Here is a 20,028-nt window from a genome sequence, read left to right as displayed (position 1 = left end):
CTTAAAATGAAAAGAAACCCATTAAGTAAGTACCCATTAAGTAAGTAACACATTAAGTGGTACCTTGGAACTGTCCATGGGGACAGTGGGTTGGGGAGGGAGCTGGGCTGGCCGTCACTGTGTGCTCTTGTGTTCTGCTACTGCTTTGAGCCAGGTATTGCCTTAAAATGAAAGGAAACCCATTAAGTAAGTACCCATTAAGTAAGTAACACATTAAGTGGTACCTTGGAACTGTCCATGGGGACAGTGGTCTGGGGAGGGAGCTGGGCTGGCCGTCACTGTGTGCTCTTGTGTTGTGCTACTGCTTTGAGGCAGGTATTGCCTGAAAATGAAAAGAAACCCATTAAGTAAGTACCCATTAAGTAAGTAACACATTAAGTGGTACCTTGGAACTGTCCATGGGGACAGTAGGCTGGGACAGTGGGCTGGGGAGGCATCTGGGCTGGCCGTCACTCTGTGCTCTTGTGTTCTGCTACTGCTTTGAGCCAGGTATTGCCTTAAAATGAAAAGAAACCCATTAAGTAAGTACCCATTAAGTATGTAACACATTAAGTGGTACCTTGGAACTTTCCATGGGGACAGTGGTCTGGGGAGGGAGGTGGGCTGGCCATCAGCGTGTGCTCTTGCATCCTGGTACTGCTTTGAGCCAGGTATTGCCTTAAAATGAAAAGAAACCTAGTAAGTAAGTACCCATTAAGTAAGTAACACATTAAGTGGTACCTTGGAACTGTCCATGGGGACAGTGGTTTGGGGAGGGAGCTGGGCTGGACATCACTGTGTGCTCTTGTGTTCTGGTACTGCTTTGAGCCAGGTATTGCCTTAACATGAAAATAAACCCATTAAAACCGTCATGTAGCAGCTAAAGCTGACATGTGCTGTGTAAAATCGAAGCTGTACCTGTAACAGTGAATGAAGAATTGGAGCTTCAGAATGAATTTATCCCCTTGGGGCATTCTACAATAAAAAGATGTTTGCTTTTTAGCTCGGTTTCATGATTCCTCCGTGCATTTTTCAAACATACAAGATTAAATGAGGATCGCTTTTCCTCCCACTCCAAGGGGTGTAATACAGCAGGAAGTGTGCCAGATGTTTGCCAGATTCATCCTTTTTTCCCCTAAACTGAGCTTTAAATACACTTCTAAAAGTGAAAAAAACACAAAAGATGAAGGCTAAAGAAGCTCATTTGGAAAGATCACCAGTGAACTTGTCTTTAGCAGATTTAAATATAGTTTTAATAAAAATCTAACCACAGCACTTGCTGTTTCTTACACAAGGCAGCAGTTGGAGTTTCTAACCATGCCCAGCTGTTAAAAAGCCACACTGTGTAACTTCCCATTTCCAAACTCCAGCTGATGGAACGCTCCTCACCGCTGCATGTCAGCGAGTTCTCTTTCAACTCAAAGGAGTAACAGAGTTAGGTGGTAAAATATAATTAAATCCCTCCCCCTAAACTTCAAAACTTACCATTTTGAAGGGTTGAACAGAACTGACTAATTGCAAACAAAACCAGATGGGTTATTTTAGGTACCAAACGCCAAAGTTAAACGCTTCCATGTCTTGGCAGGAGATCTTAACCGCTAGGAAAGTTCTGGTTTTAAAAGTGCATTTGGAGAGTTTTATAGAGAAAATTATCCCAAAGACAGGCAGCGTGGTCCAGGATGCTGCAAATTACCTGAGGAAAAGAACGCAGAATGTTTTGGGTAGGTAAAATAGACATTTTGCTGTCAACTTGCTTCTGGCTGCCTGCATGCGCTGTGCCAGGCACCAGTCATGCAAACACACCAACAGTTCACTGTGTTTTGAGTCACATCAATGGCTTGAAGCACTTGCAGAAGTTCTTGGTGTGATGAGGCCTGAGTGCTGCTGACAGGATTCAGGTTTTGTCCAAAGGAATCCTGAGGAATTGAAGCCAACTGAAACATTGAGTGGTTATATCCAAACAGCCCCAGCCCCTGGCTCACAGGACCCAAAGCACCCCATGATTTAAGCCTGCCTCTGTCAGCAGTGGTCCCAATTCATTGCAACTCAATGAGCTGGGCCCAGCAAAGTCAGGCCAAGAGAGCTGGGCTGAGCCTGGGAGATGAGGGTGAGTAATTCTGAAAGGGGAAGGATTAAATTCACTTTCTGTACAATTTCTGTTTCTTCACCTATCAAACATTACTGTCTGTGGCAATAGCAGCATCATTTCCAGTTTAGTCCTTGGCACGGTGTATGGGCAGAGGAGCTGAGGTGGGATTACAGTGATTAGAAACATTCCCTTCAGAAGCTTAGCTGTTATGGCTGGAAAATGTTGAAGCTGTTTATTGCTGCAACAGCAGGCATGCAGTGACCCAACGATGACACTGCTTCTTTGTGCATTTCATCCCTTGTTCCCACTTCCATGAGCAGGGGGTGCAATCTTGGTGGATTGCTTGTCAAACTTACTGTTGCTGGAGTAGCTTTTTCTCTGCCATGTTGCTTTAATGAGTAGTAGTGCACTAGGGGTGGTCTGAGCGTCTCTGGGCATTCCAGCCTAACAGATGCTTTGCAAGAGAAGGGCGAAGGTATCTTCCACTATTTGAAATAGACGAATTCTTGATGGAAGGTGAAGACTGGTGAATGTAGTAAATACACCAGCTGTAGGGAAAGCTAGAGACAGAAATAAGGTTAAAAACAGGAGAAAATACATGGAGAAAGGCAAAATATGCATACCTGTTTCTTCATGTTCAGCTAAGAACAACTATCCTGCTGAAGGAGAGTCCTTTCTTCTCTGCTGCTTATAGTCTTGAGCTTGATCCTTTGTTGGAGACCTCTGTAACTGATGACTGTTTTAATCAGACTTAGTCTGCCCTAAAGAAAAGCAGACTTGAAACATGAGGGCTAGTTCCAAGCCTCTACAGTTGCCAGTTTGGACTCACGGACATGAACCACAAACCCAGGCAGTATTTGAAAGTGGGTCTTTATTTGCTGAACTAACACAGAAGTAACATGTAAGTAGCAAGGCAGTTAAAAACACAGCACTCCAACAGACCTGTCTCCTACTATTTGTTGTTTCTGATTCTTTCAGAGATACTCTAACAGTAGAGGAAGCTTCCACCCTCCTTGCAAGGGGTTGAATTCAGCGGAACTAACTTTGCTCTAGCTGGCCCTAGTACACTTCTTAAAGTACAATCACCTGAAAAGGAAAAACACAGAAGCCCACTTACAGGTATTAGTAATGTGTGTTCCTTCTACTTAGAAAATACGACAGCAGCATTCTACCTCTAATAATACAGTGATGGAAGTCTTTTCCTCGCTGTTATTAACGGCATAATCTCTTATTTCCAATCTCTTTCCTGAGCAAGGTTTGACTTGCCTCTATAGGGTCTGCCAGTTTGCATGAAAGAACATTTATTTTCATTCCAGTTCTCCAGCTGGGTGACACAGTAACCTGCAAAAATAAGAAAGGATCTTTGTTTTTACTGCTGGATAGCACTTGAAATATACTATCTTTAAATATCACACAGCATGTTTCATTGACAGATTTGGTTATAAATATTTTGTAGAAACATAGGATGGTTTGGGTTGGAAAGGACCTTAAGATCATCAGTTCCAACCCCCTGCCATGGGTAGGGACACCTCACTCTGGTTGCTCCAAGCCCCGTCCAACCTGGCCTGGAACACTGGCAAGGATGGAGCATTTACCACTTCTTTGGGCAACCTGTGCCAGTGCCTCACCAGTTCCAGTGCCAGTTGATTAGAGTTATCCTAGAACAGGCAGTTCTATGGAAAAGGACCCTAGTACAGCAATGCAATTAAAAAAGTAAAGGACATTGCAAATAAGGACAGATCTTTTAGCAGTTGCTCCAGGTGTGTGAACCTAATATCATTGCTGCTTTAAGGAGAATTGCAGATTTTAAACATACTTAATCACATTATTTCCAAAAATACAGGTAACTGAGCAGTACACTTGGGTAACCCCACAAACAATCTGTTACATATATTGACTGCACCTTATTCTTGCCAACTGATACTGTTAACTTTATTTGTTATAAACCTGTAGCCATAGAAGTCAGTGGCTGAGTAAAGTCATGTATGAAATCATGAGTAAAAATCATTACTGAGCATAAATCACGTGTACTTTTGGAAAGTCAGCTCCCGAATAAGTACTGGCCAAGAGCAGTTTGTGTCTTTCCTAATTTGCCTGGAAGAGGCCTGGATACATCTGATCCTGCAGGGACATCCTCTAATGCTGGAAGTATGACAAAGACTATTGACTTGGAATGTTCAGAATATGTGCAAAACCTAATTCTAGTTTTTAAGAGTTCAGCAGAATCGACATGGCATTTTTCAGTGCTGAATATACTGCTGGGAAACAGCCCCTGCTTTCAATTAACCTCAGATACTAACTTTAAAATAAATCTTGCTTCGTTCCAAAAGAAGTTTCCATTTCAATGCAGTCTTCTTGCCCTCTGCTAGAGTGAGGAATTCCTGGACCTGTTAACAACAGGACAGCACAGAACACTTCCTCAGCATACAATTAGAACAACAGCTCTGTAACAAAATCGTGGTGAAAAGAGCATTTCGCGTATTTTTAGGCATTTCTAAGCTGTATTTTTTCTATTTAACATGGTGTTTGGTGTGATATATCTACCAAGAAAGTCAGATTAATCAGGATAAATTGCAGGGTGTCCAAGAATCAAAGGGAATTCTAAATGTGTTCTCAGCAAAGTGTGAATTAATGAAAATGAAGCAGTATTCAGGGTGTTCACTCTTATATTTAACACATTTCTTCTTAGCAACTACTGACTTTAACTTTTGATTTGTTAAAAAGCCATGGGTGGGAGGGTGTATATTAATATATACATGCAGTTTTTAACCAGTACACACACATATACACAAAGAATATTTACATGCATCTGTAATTTTCATCCAGCTTCACAGCTCAGAACAAATCAGAACAACCTAATTCCTTTCCACTTACTGTGCATCCTAATGCTTCCTCAGCCACACAGTCAGACAGGGAGCAAGAATAAAGAGTGCCTGTGTGATCTGTCACATCAACGAGTATCTCAAAGCTTGCAAAAACTGACTTTAAGTCTGAAGAGATATCACTGCAGAAAGTACATGTGTTTGACATTTCATTCACTATGAAACGACACGTTGAACTGAAACAGAAGAAGATAATTAATACATATATTAAAGCGTTTCCTCCTTGGTTGAAATTGTTTTCTAGACTGAGATTTTCCAAGAGACTTTTAATCTTTAAAGAAAATCTTCATCTTCTAAACTTGTAAGTCTGAGTCAAAATGGCCTCTTTCTCCTTCGCTCCTCTAGGAACAGAAACAGCAAGTCATTCATAAAGTCAGCTCTTCCTTGCTACTTCTGGAAGTCTAGACAGCAGATATGCACACGGCATCCTCCAGAGGAGTTTAATTCCTTGTCTGGAACTGGACTAAAATACTGTTCTATCTAATTTAGATCAGGAGAGGATGGACAAGCACTTTTTAATACAGATTTAAATCAGGGGCAGTTGCTTACCATCTGTTGCGCACAACTTTAGATGCATCATCATCAATGTTCAGCGTAGAAATGTAGCCATAAATAACTCCATAGACGGGTTCAAGTTTCACATCACTCTGTAAAGCTTTTTCCTTCAGCTGTTCCACAGTATAAACATCAACTATAGTCTCCACTAGAAGTTTAAAAGACATGTTAAGTGCATCTGAGAAAGAAACTATGCAGAAGAGCAACAACAGAAAAGGATCTTGAGGGAATAAAAAGGAAAGGATTTGACCTAAAGCATCAGAAAAGTCCCATTCCCACCCCCCCTTTTGAAGCAGGCTTATTGTTTAGGGACAAAAAGTAAAACAAAAGGGGACTAGAAATAGGAAAATGTCTACTACTACATCTTTGTATCTCTCAAAATGAGTTTGACATAAACTTTCCATCTCCATTTTTGTACTTATTGTTATAGACACCAACCATGAAGATACAGAACTGATGATAAAAGGGACATCCCTAGTAACAACAGTCTAAACTTTAAATATTCAGCCACCTCAGATTTGTTTCTATGAGCACACAGAGCAAGAACCTGATACTTCAGCTGCATTATGAAGCTATGCTAGAGTTCAGCAAAATCAAAGTGTTTGGATCCATGCTTACAGTTAACAGAGTCTTTTGACTGCTGCATCACTTTGTCATACAAGCCTCCCGATTGTGCGCTGTCTTTTATAAAGCTGAAGAGAACATTTGCTTCTGCTGTTTCTTGAAAAATGTATTTTTTAAAGCTATTAGTATATGTAGAATGTAAAAATATCAACATAATTATATTTTACAACTTATGCTGGTAGCACCAACGCATGGTCCCTTGGAATGAGCCAAGAGATGTTTTTCTTTTTATTACTTTAATATGGAATATATGAAGGCTCCTTAGATAAAATAATAAAACAAATAAAATAAAAAGATAGAACAGTGGAAGCTAAAAGCATTGGTCACTACTTGGCAAGAAGCAGGGAGCTTTCTGAAGCAAGCACGCAGGAAAAATCAGGCCTCAAATCAATTTATCCTTGCATTCTAGCCTGAAATGATTACTAATAGCAAAGCAATACTGCCCCAGCTCTTACCTGGATTAGTTGTAATGATGGTTTTTGATATCACAGTTGCACTCATACAGTTCCTAAATTTGTCAAAGTTTATCCTCACATCTGATGCAAATATCACTGTGCACAAAAAAAAAACACCAAAATATTACTGTAAAATAAGTATCATGTGAAGAACTACAGTAAAAAAAAACACAAAAGCCGGACTATTTCACCTGTTTCTTGTGGGATCCAACTCTGTGCAAGCTGGATGGATTCATTATCCCAACTACATGAAAAAAAAGTTAATGCATGAAAACAGTTTTGAAACAGCACTGAAACTGTTAAGTATTTAACCACTAAGTAATACAGTTATAACTGAGTTGATCAAAGGGGATAAAACTCCCTTGTTACATGGACACACAAATGAAATGCCAGGTGTAGCCACAGGCATCTAGTTTGCAGCCAGCCAGGATGCTTTAGGTACAGTCTAACACAGTCCCTATTTTATTCCGTGCCAAACAGGATAAAGGGTTATTAGATTGTTCAAAATCATTAAATACAGAATAAACCTGGAAAAATACTGTATTTCAGAGCTTGGACAACAGTAATTTCTAACTAAAAAAAATCACAGTTAAAATAACTGCTCATCAGCTGCGCCTCTTCTGTGGGTACAAGCCTATTGCTCACATCACTGGGCCAGACGTTCAGCCAGCTTTCCAGCACTGGAATCCTTGTAGCTGTGGATGATGAGACTTGAGTGAGGTCAGTGGTATCCCTCAAGAATGATAATTTGATTGTTAGGCCCCTTGATGAAATCTCATTCCATTTCTCATCAGTCTGGATGGCAAGAACACTGCCAAAGCATAGTTCTGTTCTGGTGGGTTTTTTCTTAACCCTTGGAAAAGGATTTAAGATACTTGCTTTTCATTTAACATCACTCAGGCACCTCTTCAGTGGCAGCCTCTGAGATCTCTTCACTACAGTGCTGTTTCTCAAGTTTTTCCTGAATCTCTGACTCTACCAAGGACTCCATGAGTGTGCAAAGTACACAGCTGAGGGGAACCACAGTAACCCCAACTTGTCTCTGCTTCTGAGCACTTCTGAGGTGTACAGCTCTGTATCACCACATACCAGCACTGAAACAAGACTGTTGGAGGTGCTGCTGCAAGTTAACATCAGTGGCAGCTCAAGGGCAAGCAAACTTCACACCATAGATGCTTATGTGTGTTTGTGTGTATACATTAACTATGTTAAGCCTTACGTGGACTGATAATAGAGTTTGTGACTCAGCCACAGAGCACAATGCTATCTTGCTATTTCTACCTAGGGAGCAAAGGTCATTTTCACCAACAAACAGCAAACCCACTGCAATTGAGTGCCCACATACCCTTGCACAGAGATAAGCCATAGGTTTATTGAGCAAACAATGGGCAAAATGCAAATATTTCTGTGTAAACAAGTCACTGTATACATGGATAAGTGGTATAGACATAGCCATGTTTGTAAATGCAATACAGTGTGACAGTATGGCCAAAGTAGCATCAAAATGTTTCTGTGTTATTTTAAACACTTAAAAACTCTTCCAGCCTCTATCTATTCCACTTGTTCATTCTGCTTGGCTTCAAAACTGAAGCATGTTCCTCATTCCCCCCCTTGTTTGTGGAAGGCATGTTGCCTTTGCAGCTGGTTTTAAATGCCATTGCCTGAATTGGTTCAAATTTCCGCATTAAGAAATGAAACTATTTGGAACTAAGCTTCATTTTGCAATCATTGAGCTCACAGTCTGTCAGCAGGTCATAAATGTAGACAATATATTTAAGGTCAGTCTAATGAATCTCTTTTTTGAGCCCCTGTTCAGTGTACCTCAGAGTTGCCACCCAAATAACCATAGATTTAACAGTGTGGTAGCAGTATGTATTACAGTTAATTTCTTTACCTACTTTTGCATTATTTTGTGTATTTCAATGAATTGAAAGAAAACCATTTTACCAGACTATTGGAAAAGACATCTCTGTTTCATCATACAGCTTTACTTCACACCTCTGACCTTTCCTTTTGTCTGAAGTCATGAAATACTTTGGCTCCCCAACCTTTAAGAAGAAAAGGGAAGTCACTTTTTCCTCTAGCAAGTGTTTGGGAGAATGAAAGTAATAACTGAGAAAATAGAAGAGTTAAAAAAGGGGGGGGGGGGGGGGGGGGGGGGGAGAGTTAAAACCCTGTAGACCACTAAAAAACCCAAACCAAAAAGTTACCCATGGTACTGTAGAAAAACATGATTCTTGTGCCTCCTGAACTTACTGACATGACAGCTGCAAGCAGATTAAGGATCCTTCCATCAAGGCTTTGTCCATTTGCAATGATATCACCCAGTGAATAATAATCCTGAGGCTCCTTGACAGGCAGATGCAGCAGAGAAAGCAGTTTGGTGTCCATTTCATAACAGGAAAACGTTCGGACGACTGAATGGTTTTCACTGAGGATTAGTTTGTAGCAACTAGATAGTATACACAAAACAAAGCTCATGGATCAACATTTCACTCACCAAGGTATCAACAGTGTAAAATGTTCATTCAGTTCACATGAGGAAATAACTGCTGGTTTGTTTGTCTAGTGTTTTCCTTAAAGATGTGGAAAAGTTGGAATTAATTTGCTCTAAAATAAAACTATATACCTTTCTCTGACAGAAAACTTATTATCATGTACTTTATACACAGAACTGAAAAGCCAGCATGAATTGCTAGCAATGTACAATATATATTTCAAACCTTTCAGCCTTTATCAACCACTAAAAATAAAATCAGTTCTGAAATGTCTGTAATCCAGGTAATGAGAGGTTTTGGCATCGTGACATAACTCCAGTCAGACTGGATTTGGTAAGGTGCTTTCAAAAGTAATAGCTCCATAACCTCAGGAATATTTATGACATGCTGTTAGCCAGAAGAAATAAGATATAGTTGATGTCTTCAGGATAAATATATTTTTAAAATTATTATGAAATCTATAGATTTAAGAGGAGCACTTTCCCTCAGTCAAATTTCTATCTCACATTTGTTCTTTTACTTCTTTCTGCTTAGCCAGAAAGTGAGTATAACTTTCACAGCTGCACATTTGCTACAATGCTTAGAGATGCTCAACAAACTGGGACATAAAACTTCTTACTTCCTAATTTCGTGTGCATATATACAATATTCTTATGCATGCCATATGATTACAAATATTATAATATGACCAATTCAGAAAAAAAAACTAATTAAAGAACAGGTGTTTAGTCTGTATCTTAGCTATATAAATGAAACTAAAAATATCTAAATTATTACTTAAAATTGTAATTTCATATACTGCTTCAAACGGTTCAGATTTTACAGAACACACTGAAAGGCAACATAAGTACATCAATTTCAAACAGTTTTAGTAGGCTTTACTCAAAGAATTAAATTTACTCTCTTTAGTTACACAGAGCATTGTTACTTTATGACCATATACTGAGAAATATATTCTCCTTGAGATATTTGACCACAGATAGTTGAATACAAGGAGGAAGGTACAGCTACGTAACACAACTAACCCCAAATCCTTGGCTGGCAACTAAAACAAGTATTAACTTGGATCTTTCTGGAAAGAACTACCAGTCTCTGCTTTAAACTTACCTAGGAGTTACAGGGTTGAATTTTTCTTCCCTTTCTGCTTCCTTTGACTGAATTAAAGGATTTTCAATTGTAACTAAAATAAACCATTGATAAGTAATGTTAGAAAACTGAACATAGATATAAAGAGAGATGCTTTCAAGAATGGCTGTTTTCAAGGTTGATAATGGAAAAGGTACGTGCAATAACTGCTGCCAAATGTTTTCATTCTGAAAACTGTGTCTGTCCAGACAGCCAATATTATATCCAGACTCCCACAGGAGTCCTCAGGACACCGAATGGAAACAAACCAACACCAAGTTCTCATGTGTGTACTCAAGTTTTTATCCAAACACTCTGATCTACCAACCATGGGCAGCAAAGTCTTTCTATTAACAAGATAAAAGCACATACTATAAAAGTATATGATTTTTGTTGTGTTTTTATGAACAATCATAGTCACATCCAAAACTAAGTGAAGACAAAACAGAACATCAAACTACTTTAGAGAGTTCATTTTTCATCATTTATAAGAACCAAATAGAACTTAGATCATTAACTCTAGGTAGGTTCTGGGTGGCTGCATTCAGTGGTTTGTGTCTGCTCTTTTTGTTGACATATTTACTGATTTTGAATTTAATATTTGGAATCTTATTCCTTTCCTCTTTATACTTAACATAACTGAACAATTTGCTTCCAATTAGAATGTTTTCTGAGTACTCAGAGAAAAATAGAGCAAAACCACAAACTCATAACACTGATGTACTGGAAAAAAATACCCAAAATACATTCAAAAGAAACCATTAAGAATAAACTCCAACTTACCACAGTCACCAACTCTGAAGCTTTCCGAAAGGGATCTAATGTACTCTTCTCTGCCCCAAGAATTTACATTTATGAAGTAAGTTGGTGAATCACGAATAGTAAAACTGAAGGTGTATCTTTCAGACCCAATGTCTGCAAAAATAAACAGCACTGTTACAGTTCATTAGCACAGCTTGATTTCAATCTGGAATATATGGCTATAACCTGCTATTTGGACGTTTTCCTGAGTTTTGTCATGAATTTACAGCCCGCATTCTAGAGAGTCCCACTAGAGGTCAGCAGACTGTTCAGTAAACGCACTGGTGTTCACGAATGGGGTTGTACTACTCGTGCTCAGGGTGTACCTGCACGGTCCCATCCATGCAGACATTCACTTAATTTGGGGCAGCACCACATAAACTTACAGATCCAATGAGGAGAAATAAAAGAGCATCCAGTGCATTCAAGGCAAACGCAGAACCAGGACTAATGCATGAAATGATACTATGAACCAGTGTATGTAGTAGCCTAAATTTTGCAGCAGGTAGGCTGTTCTGATATGGCTGTGCCCACATCTTGAGATGCCTGTGCTCTAAGGCCACCACAATAACATAGACACCACCACGATGGCATACCAGGCTGCAGACCCCAGGCAGCATCGCTGTCCAGGGGTTTAAATGAATAAAGCAAAGTGTTTCCAGCTCTATGGGAAGTTCAGGGTTAAGAGGGTGTCAGTCTCTTTTCTCTTCCAGCTTCCCATGGATCATACAGCGTTATGCAATATGTTATTTTAAATTATCAAGGAAAACTGTATAGTGATCCACAGAGTAAGCATAATCTGATGACAGTCCCGTGGAGGCACAAATACAAATACACTTTTCACACTATGTAGAAGTGTCCCTGGTGACAATGGTGACTTCCTTCTAATTCATCCCTAGGGCAGCTATGCATGGTGCCAGGGAGCCCTTCACACAGGGCTGGAACAGCTCTCTAGGACTGGAGATGCTTCCTAACAGTGTCTATATGAACCCTGAGCTGTAGATACGTTGCTTCAGTTTCCAGCTAATGCTGGGTTAACAATGTGTTACACACATTTTTTCTTTAGGAGCATACAATAAGATGAAGCTGGCACTACTCAGACCAGAAATTACTTGTTTCACTCCTCAAAACATCTCCTTAACATCTCTGTTTTAAGAGAGAATGAACACAAAGGGCCCAGATCAATTCTGGCACTATTTCTATCATTGGGTCCATACCAGCACTATCTTCTTCAGACCCTGAAACACTTCCATAATGGAGTTTTTCCAAGCAAAGTCTAATTGATAAGGTTTAGCCAAACTGATGCTGCTCTTTCATCTTGGTTTCCAAACACACACACATTTCTTTTTTGCATTTTTACTCTATACATTTTACAGTAAGAAGTCTGTTTATCATTTAAATGTTGATTTTAGTCATAGATACCAAATTGTACTGTATAAGAAAATGAAGTAAAACCAGTTAAAAGGGACTGTACTTTTTCTGTCTGGAAAGCCTCTGACATCTGTTTTCCCAATAACCACACCGATTACATTCTGAAAAATAAAAAGATTATAGAATACAAGTATTAAACACAGATGTGTGTGATGAAGTAGATTTCGTGGACTTGTACTCTACTGATGATAATAAACATGTTTCTGACTAGTAATCATGTTAATCTATTTATTCCACAATGGCATATGAACTGAGACCTAAAACACAAACATACAATTTTCCCTGAATAAAAAAAAAAGAGTGACTAATAAAAATATTAAAAGAAACACATCTGGTTCTGGTTGTAAAGACAATGGGAGGACAAAAGTTCACCCCAAACATTCACTATTTTGGCTGTTCTACAGCAATCTCTCCTCAGGTAGGCAGCAATCATGTTTTTTCATGCTCTCTGCACAGGTCTCAGATCTCCTTAAATGCACCATGAAAAGTCTGGACAGGATTTATTTTGCAGTTAAGCATCCAAGGTTTCCCCTGCTGTCAGCACTGAGATCCACACACGCACATCCACAGGGAGGGCTATTTATCCTGTCCTCAGCTAAGCAACATTAATTTCTACAGGTGCCTCTTTCCTGCTGCCTGTCTCTCGTAAGCAACCACAAAGGGAGAGTAGGAAATAAACGTTTTGGATGATCCAAAGTAAAATCAATCTTATTCTGCTTTGCTAAACCTGTATTTGTTATGCAAAAGCAGCCCAGTCTCAATTGTCAAACAAAACTACTAGGAGCACAGGGAGAAAGATACATTTCTATCTTATTTATATAGCTTATATTTATAGCTAATATATAGCTGTGTGGTGGTGGGATTTCTAATCAAAAAGCTTCTCCTCAGTAGAAGAGTATTGCAGTGCTAGTTTGGGATGAAAGAGGTAAGCAGTGAAAGCTGGTATGGAAGAAAGGCCAGACTGACATTGCAGCACTGCAGAAGTCCTTCCAAACATTACTTCCTCATTGCAGCAAGAGAAGGGGCAGAGTAACTGTTTAGTAACTCACACGAGCTGGATTTTGCCCTGTTCACAGAGCCATGCAGCCTGCTGACTGTAACAATATTGACGTGTGCTCAGAAATGAGATCTCATGTTCCCAATTTACTTTTAATCACTAGATGGAGCAAGGTAACTGTTTTATCCTACAGTGATGGGAATGAACAGTGTAACATCCTAGTTCTTCCAAGTCCTAACAGAATACTTTATATCTGAAAACAACATGCAGTGATTTAGATTAGGATTTGATTTTTCTCTTCTTGGTTCTGTTTCCTAAAAATAAAATTCAATTGGATCAGAGTGCAACACACCCTGTACTGCCAGTCAAAAGAGCTGACATTTTAGGATGACTTTCCACATGAATTAAGCTGTTGGAAATCTGTAGTTTCCAAAGGAGGTCTCCTCTCTCCCTGCTGCAAATACATTCACCCCTCTCTCATATTAGCACTCAGCCTGCACAGCAAGCTGCGAGAAGGAAGTGATCTGGCTGGAAAGTATTTGGGGGGGGGGGAGGGAGAGAGTAGAAAGAGGGTAGAAAAAACTTCCAGAGATCATTTCCTTGATCAGCTCATTGTGCAACTACACAAGCACCAGTTGCACCGGGGGAGGAGGAGCGGAACTGCCTGCAGGAGGAAGCGGGCCAGCCTGCCTTTTCTGGCAGGGCATTGCTTAAGGTTGTTCAACCGGATCATGAGACTACAGCATTAACACACTGAAAGTTTCTGGGGCTTTGATCCATTTCGCTGTTAAAAAATAAACTGCAAGGGAAAAGAACTATATCTTGATTCTGTGAATGATGTGTGCTCAGCTGTTTTAACATCCTAAATGCACGCAGACCTTTCGACCAGGAGATACTAGTAAATTGCTTTTTGTAAAACTACTTTAGTCTGTGGTTCTATGATTCCATATGTTGCTAATTGCAATACTCAAGATGAGTTTGCTTTGTAAAATAAATGCTTTTAACCAAATTAGAGGATCACTCGATTTGAGAGTAACTGGGAATGACAGATTAAACAAGCTTTGCTGGAGACCAGGAGTTTATAAAAAGTTAGAAAGAGCATACAGTACCACTCTGAGAGGATATAAACCTCCTTCTCCTAGTTCATCCCTTTTCCATGATTTCTCTTTCAGTTGTTTAATATATGAGGGGAAAAGGGATATATTCTGCCCTCTCAAACACAAAGCTTTGGGAATAGGAAAAGTTGGTTTTGCTCTTTTCACAAGCATCAGGACTTTCACAGGGCAGCTACTTTAAGCTGCACAGGGAGACAGGGCTGTAACTCCACACTACAGCTCATAGGGTATCCATGGGGAACTGCTGCCTCTGTTTAGCTCTCCAGGCTCCAGCTCCCAGCAGCACTGAACTCTCAGAAGACACTTTATTGCTATTGGGCTGCACAGTGATGGTGGGAAATACTGCAACAGAGAATATTGCAGCCTTCTCCTTCCTGTATTAAAACATCTTGGAGAGCAGAGAATGAAAAATTCCACTCCTCAGACTTCCTGGGTTTTATTCAACCATCTAAAACCCAAAGAGAATAATAGTGAATTTTAAAGCACACTCCAGTGATGATAGTCATCACCCACATCAAGACAACAATAAAGAAATCATATTCAAACATCTGTACAAATTTGCCAACCATAAAGCTTTGCTGTTTGTTAAGTTTACCTTTTAGTGCATCTTATTCTCCTGTCCTCCTACAAGCAAAATTCTTAGCTCCTTGTAAACTGACAACTACAAAACCTGCTTTTTGTTCTAAAGGAACAGAAGTGATCCTCTCCGACATGCAACTGTGAGATTTTTATCCAGGTAAAATGCCATACCATTCAACAAGAGTTTTGTTTGAATAATCCAGGACTATGTTATTTAGCTCAGAGGGATTGAGCATGCAAGTAAAGACTTCAGGACTTGGGTTCATAGCCTGTTGTGAAAGACTATTGTGGGTTATGGATGTATTGTGACTACATAATGCTGACTCTGTACATGCCTTTACTAATTCAGCATCCATTTAAAACATTACAAAGAAGCCTCTGATACTTTCAGACATTGAATTGTCCAGTCAATATCTATAGTTGTGGCATCCACATACTATGGACAACAGCAGCATCAATTTTCATTTTGCTGGTTTATGCACAAAGAAGGTAAGGTACTTTATATCTAACAATTAGACTAATGCTGTTAGTATCTAAATATACATCAATTACATAATTTTGCAGTAATATAATACAGTCATATACAATTTCATTTGGGAACAAAAGTACTATGTCTATGAGACTTACAGGACGAGCAAGACTTGGATGCAGATCTGAAAGTGCGACAAAGTCCTGTGTTGAACTAGAATAAGCCATTCTTGATCTGTAACTTGAGAAAACTGATTTAGATGTTTTAAAAACACAAACAAATCACTTAAAACCATTCATAGGGAGAATAACAAGTCATTTTTAACACAAATATTTTGACCTAAATAGCATCTGTTTTCAATAAAAAGACTTTCCAGCCATCTGAAGCAGACAGTTCTTTGGAGTTTGTATTTGGCAAGGTAAGTTATGAATTTGACTGTAACTGCTCTACCTGTGCTTCTCAAATAAAGGTCTGTAATTGTGATTTATTTATTTGCCATTAAATGACTCCATTAGCACCAGCCTCTGAAAAATATTTACCCTCCTTCTGTCTGGGAAATCCAGCTGAATTTAATGAGGCAGTTCATATATAAAAGGCCATTTACATGGGAGGAAAGAAAAGTGTTGGGTTGCAAACCACTTTAATTGAGGTTTTGGGCTTAATATTAAACTACTTGAAAACGGGAGTTCTTTCTTTCCTCAAAGCAGAAAAGTTTTTGAATTTATTAAAATAAACTGGTAAAAATAGGTTATTTTCAAGCTGCCAACATAGCATTCCTGTGAGCTACTGCACGCTCAGGTCTTCTCTATGGATGCCCAAGTCAGGCCATGGGTGCTTTGTTAACCCATCTGAATACCTCTTATTAGTTCATGGATACCCCCAGAGACATTATTGATATTTAACAAATAGCTGTCAGATTCTAGTTTTCTATTAAAGGATCCATCGAGTTGCCTAAATCCTTAATATGAGAGAAGTGATATTGTCCAGAGGAGCCCAGTTCAAACTTTATAACCAAGGTCCTGAATGGCTTTTACAGTCTTTGTACCTTGTGTGAGAATGGTTAAACCTAGCAGTAGCGATGAACAGAAATTGACAGTCTGCACATTAAAAGAGGCAAGCAGTTACCTGAGAAGTGGCTTCTAAAAGAGCATTTCAAACTAAACTCACAGAAAGATAGCCCAAATTTGCAAGCAGTTACCTGAGAAGTGGCTTCTAAAAGAGCATTTCAAACTAAACTCACAGAAAGATAGCCCAAATTTGCCTTACAGTGAAGCCCGAAAGCCTGTTCCCATCCTGTGGTATGGAACAGGTTACCTCAAGTATCCCTTCAAGGCATGTTAATATTCTGCCCTCAGAAGAAGTTAAATACAGTTAAATGGCACACCTCACACCACAGTGAGAGAACACAGCACTGGTAACACGTGTAACCAAGGGAGATTAAGAGGTATTTTAGGGTTTAAAGCAGCCCTGACAAGGGAGGCTGCAACGAGCAGTCGCAGCCATTCCTTACCTCAGAGGCAGGGATGAGCTCCTGAGGGAGCAAAGGGACCTTTACCTCACCACCACCCAGGAACAGACCTTCTTCAAGGAGAAAGAACATGCCAGTCACAATAAATACAAGTAGTATAATACAAGTAGCATATTAAATACAAGTAGGAAGCCTTTGGCACCATTACCCCACCCCAAGCTGGTGCCTGGCACCAGACAAGCTTGCACCCCCAAAGCCAGGCTTCAAGAGATTCCTCTTGCATGGTGCCATCACCACAATCATGGCTTTCCTTGCCCAAGCCCGAGCAGCACATGGTGGGCATCCCACACAGACAGCGATGGTGCCAGGAAGGAGCCCTTACCACAGAGGGGACTGGGGGGGACACACAGCCGGGGTGGGAAGGGAGCGCCCTGTGAGGAAGGCGTGAGGGACAGGGAGACAAAATGGCGGCGGGTCCGTTTGGCGGGAAAATGCCTTCACGTCTTCCCGCCGCGTGTGACCTGCCTCCATGGGCAGGCTCTGCCATGAGGGGCAGCGGATCAGGGGATGGCCACCAAAAATAACCCCATTCACCATAAATTGAGTGCATACCTGAGCAATGGTGCTGGGCACAGAGGGACCGGGCTGGAGCACCCCCAGCTGCAGTGAGGGCTCTGCGTCAGGTCCAGGAGCGCCCAGAGCTTGGGTTCGCTTCCTTTGTGAGCCCTCTGCTCTGTGGGGCTTTACTTCAGTGCCCATCCCGCTTGGGGCAGCGGCTTCATCCCGAGGTTTTCCTTGCGGGATGCTGATGTGAACCTCCCGATTGCATCTGTGGCTGCTGCTCTGACCAACGTCTGCATTTTCTTGCAGTGTTACCCCAAAGGAGACCCTGGAACACTTCTTCCTCCCCAAATGCATGCAGCAGGGTCACAAGCGGCTCTCAAGTCACCTCAGCTTGAAGCCACCAAGGCACTAACCCATGAGTCTAAAGTGAAGCTTCTTCTGCTATGATCATAACTCCAAAACCACACCAAAACCAAACCAAATCTCAGAAAGCTTTGGAGAAATCATTCCCTAAATCTTTTCTTGTGGTAGCTCTTAAAGGGGTGGGAAAAGAAATCATAACCTGTGTCTTCCACATGAATTAGAATGGATGGTGTAAGATACGATTTGTATTGATTGGTACACGGCACTCCCAGCTTCTCAGACTGGAGCGAGCCGTTTTGTCCCTTTATATTGCATATGGAATGATTTTCCTTTATAAAAATCGATGCTCTTCACTTCTGCATCATAAAAAACTCTTACTCCTGGTGAGCAGTGTGATGGCCTCAAGGTCAGGGCTGTTGAAGGCTTCAGTGCAGGCTGACAAGCCCTCGGTGTTGGCTGTGTCTTACAGGATCTTTCATTTCTCCAATTAAACAGCTGAAAGTGGACACCACCTGGGCTCTCGTATTTATTGTGCCACTAAAGCCCGTGGTAATTGCACCGTGCTGATGACAAACGGCATGCCAGAGAGCCGACAGCCCGGCTGGGTGGGTGCCTAGGTCACCTTTTAGACAGTACAAGCCATGGATCTAACTGGGGTCCATAGGGTTGAAGCCTCCAGTGAGCAGAATCAGGGGTTTTCTTTGCTGGTTCTGTTGTTTTAATTAGGTCAAGTTAACGAACATGCAGAAGATGATGAGTGTGCTGGGATCCTAATCGGATAAGAAGGGAAAGTTATACACGGCCTGAAAAACACTGGCAAAGGTACAGGTTTCGTTCTTGCCTCCATGACTGCAAGGTAAACCAGGGTAAACTGAAACTGAAATGAGATCTGCAGCTCTCCATTGCCACCAAGGGTGAGAAAAGCAAGATCACAGCCCATGGGCTTGCAGGCACTGAGCTTGTCTACTATCTCAGCAAGGTTTTGGTGGCTCATAAGCACCTGCTTAAACGGAGCCTTGCTGAACCGAGCTGGCATCTGGTGCCCAGCATGGTCACCACTTTCATTAGGCTTTGTCCAGGGTGAGCTGCTTTTCACACAGAGACACAAAGGGCAGGTGAAACCCAAGCTGCGGTGTCCCCAGTGCGGGGCTGCAGGCTTTGTTTCGTTTCAAAGCCACCAGAACAAGGATGCTTTGTGGTTTTGTTCCACTCCCATTTTCAATGTGCCTACACTGGGGGAAAAGAAGCTGCTTTTTACTTTCCCATGATAGCTCCTGGTAGGAAGATGTTATCGGGGCCATCATGAAGGGCTGCACTGATCTGGCCAGAGACACAAAGGCACTGGATGCGAGACCAGAGTTCTTTCCCTAGGAGATGTGATTAGATGCTGAGTTTCTAACTTGCAGGTACTGAGGCAAGAATTCATTTGATTGACATACCTGTCTCACAGGGATGCTGTGAACTCTGCCTTTCACATGGCATGTGGCACGATGAGGAACAGCCATTTGGACTCCTGTAGGTTACTGTAAGCAAATGACATCTTTTGGGGGGCTTATAATAAACAAATATCTAATCTGAATGTCTCCTGCTATTTACAAAGACAACTGATTCTCCACGTTAGGAATTCTTAATACAAACACTGAAGAGAGCCTGCAAAAACAAGTTACTCAGCTTGTACCTGGCTTTACTCAAGCTTTCCTCCTCAGCTGACCTCAAAGTGATCTCTAAAGGGAATCAGCATCCTTATCTCCCTTTGACAACTGGAAAAACAGAGGCAAGAGGAAGACCAGCAGCAGTTTCCTGAGGGCTGTGCACCACACAAGGACCTGCTCCCCTCTCCACTGCCAGCACCAGCTCCTGTGGAATGAGAACAATATTAATTCAGTGTTTTTCTCATCTAGTGCTTGATTCCTGAAAGGTCTGAGTGATTTTAACTCTCCAGCACTTCAGCAGCACTTAGCATTCAGCCAGATTCTGTGTGTGATTAAGCAGAGGCTTCCCCATCCCTGCCTGCAAATTGCACGGTCCCTGCTA

The 20,028-nt window shown here is 40.9% G+C and overlaps 1 protein-coding gene across 4 annotated transcripts; it reads right to left on the bottom strand.

The window, feature by feature from the left end:
• Positions 1–2,921: 2,921 nt before the first annotated feature.
• Positions 2,922–18,085, bottom strand: MEIOB (meiosis specific with OB-fold). Of its 4 annotated transcripts, none has more exons than XM_062614844.1 (15): positions 17,680–18,085; positions 17,110–17,177; positions 15,758–15,849; positions 12,483–12,540; positions 10,991–11,122; positions 10,190–10,262; positions 8,841–9,036; positions 8,532–8,632; positions 6,776–6,828; positions 6,585–6,680; positions 6,124–6,225; positions 5,500–5,653; positions 4,943–5,126; positions 4,369–4,455; positions 2,922–3,409 (listed from the first exon to the last, which is right to left on the bottom strand). In XM_062614844.1, the coding sequence occupies exons 3-15, from the start codon at positions 15,824–15,826 to the stop codon at positions 3,281–3,283; spliced, it is 1,434 nt and encodes a 477-aa protein (XP_062470828.1). In that variant the 5' UTR covers positions 15,827–15,849; positions 17,110–17,177; positions 17,680–18,085; the 3' UTR covers positions 2,922–3,280. The 4 variants fall into 4 exon arrangements, with proteins under 4 accessions (XP_062470828.1, XP_062470829.1, XP_062470830.1 ...); XM_062614845.1 differs by having other exon boundaries at positions 15,758–15,839; XM_062614846.1 differs by having other exon boundaries at positions 15,758–15,833.
• Between the last annotated feature and the right edge of the window lie 1,943 nt (positions 18,086–20,028).

This window comes from Pezoporus occidentalis, unplaced genomic scaffold (genome assembly GCF_034315485.1).
Source record: "Pezoporus occidentalis ecotype Australia unplaced genomic scaffold, CSIRO_AGI_Poc_V1 ctg178, whole genome shotgun sequence".
NCBI classification, from domain to species: Eukaryota; Metazoa; Chordata; class Aves; order Psittaciformes; family Psittacidae; genus Pezoporus; species Pezoporus occidentalis.
This window is presented reverse-complemented; position numbering and strand designations above follow the sequence as displayed.

Excerpts from the sequence above, each read along its gene's own strand:
- MEIOB (XM_062614844.1), bottom strand. The coding sequence starts at position 15,826 with ATGGCTTATTCTAGTTCAACACAGGACTTTGTCGCACTTTCAGATCTG. Across the intron at positions 9,037-10,189 it reads TTCAACCCTGTAACTCCTAG|TTGCTACAAACTAATCCTCA; the intron begins GTAAGTTTAAAG and ends TATACTATCTAG. Across the intron at positions 8,633-8,840 it reads TGCTTGCAGCTGTCATGTCA|GTTGGGGAGCCAAAGTATTT; the intron begins GTAAGTTCAGGA and ends TTCTTCTTAAAG.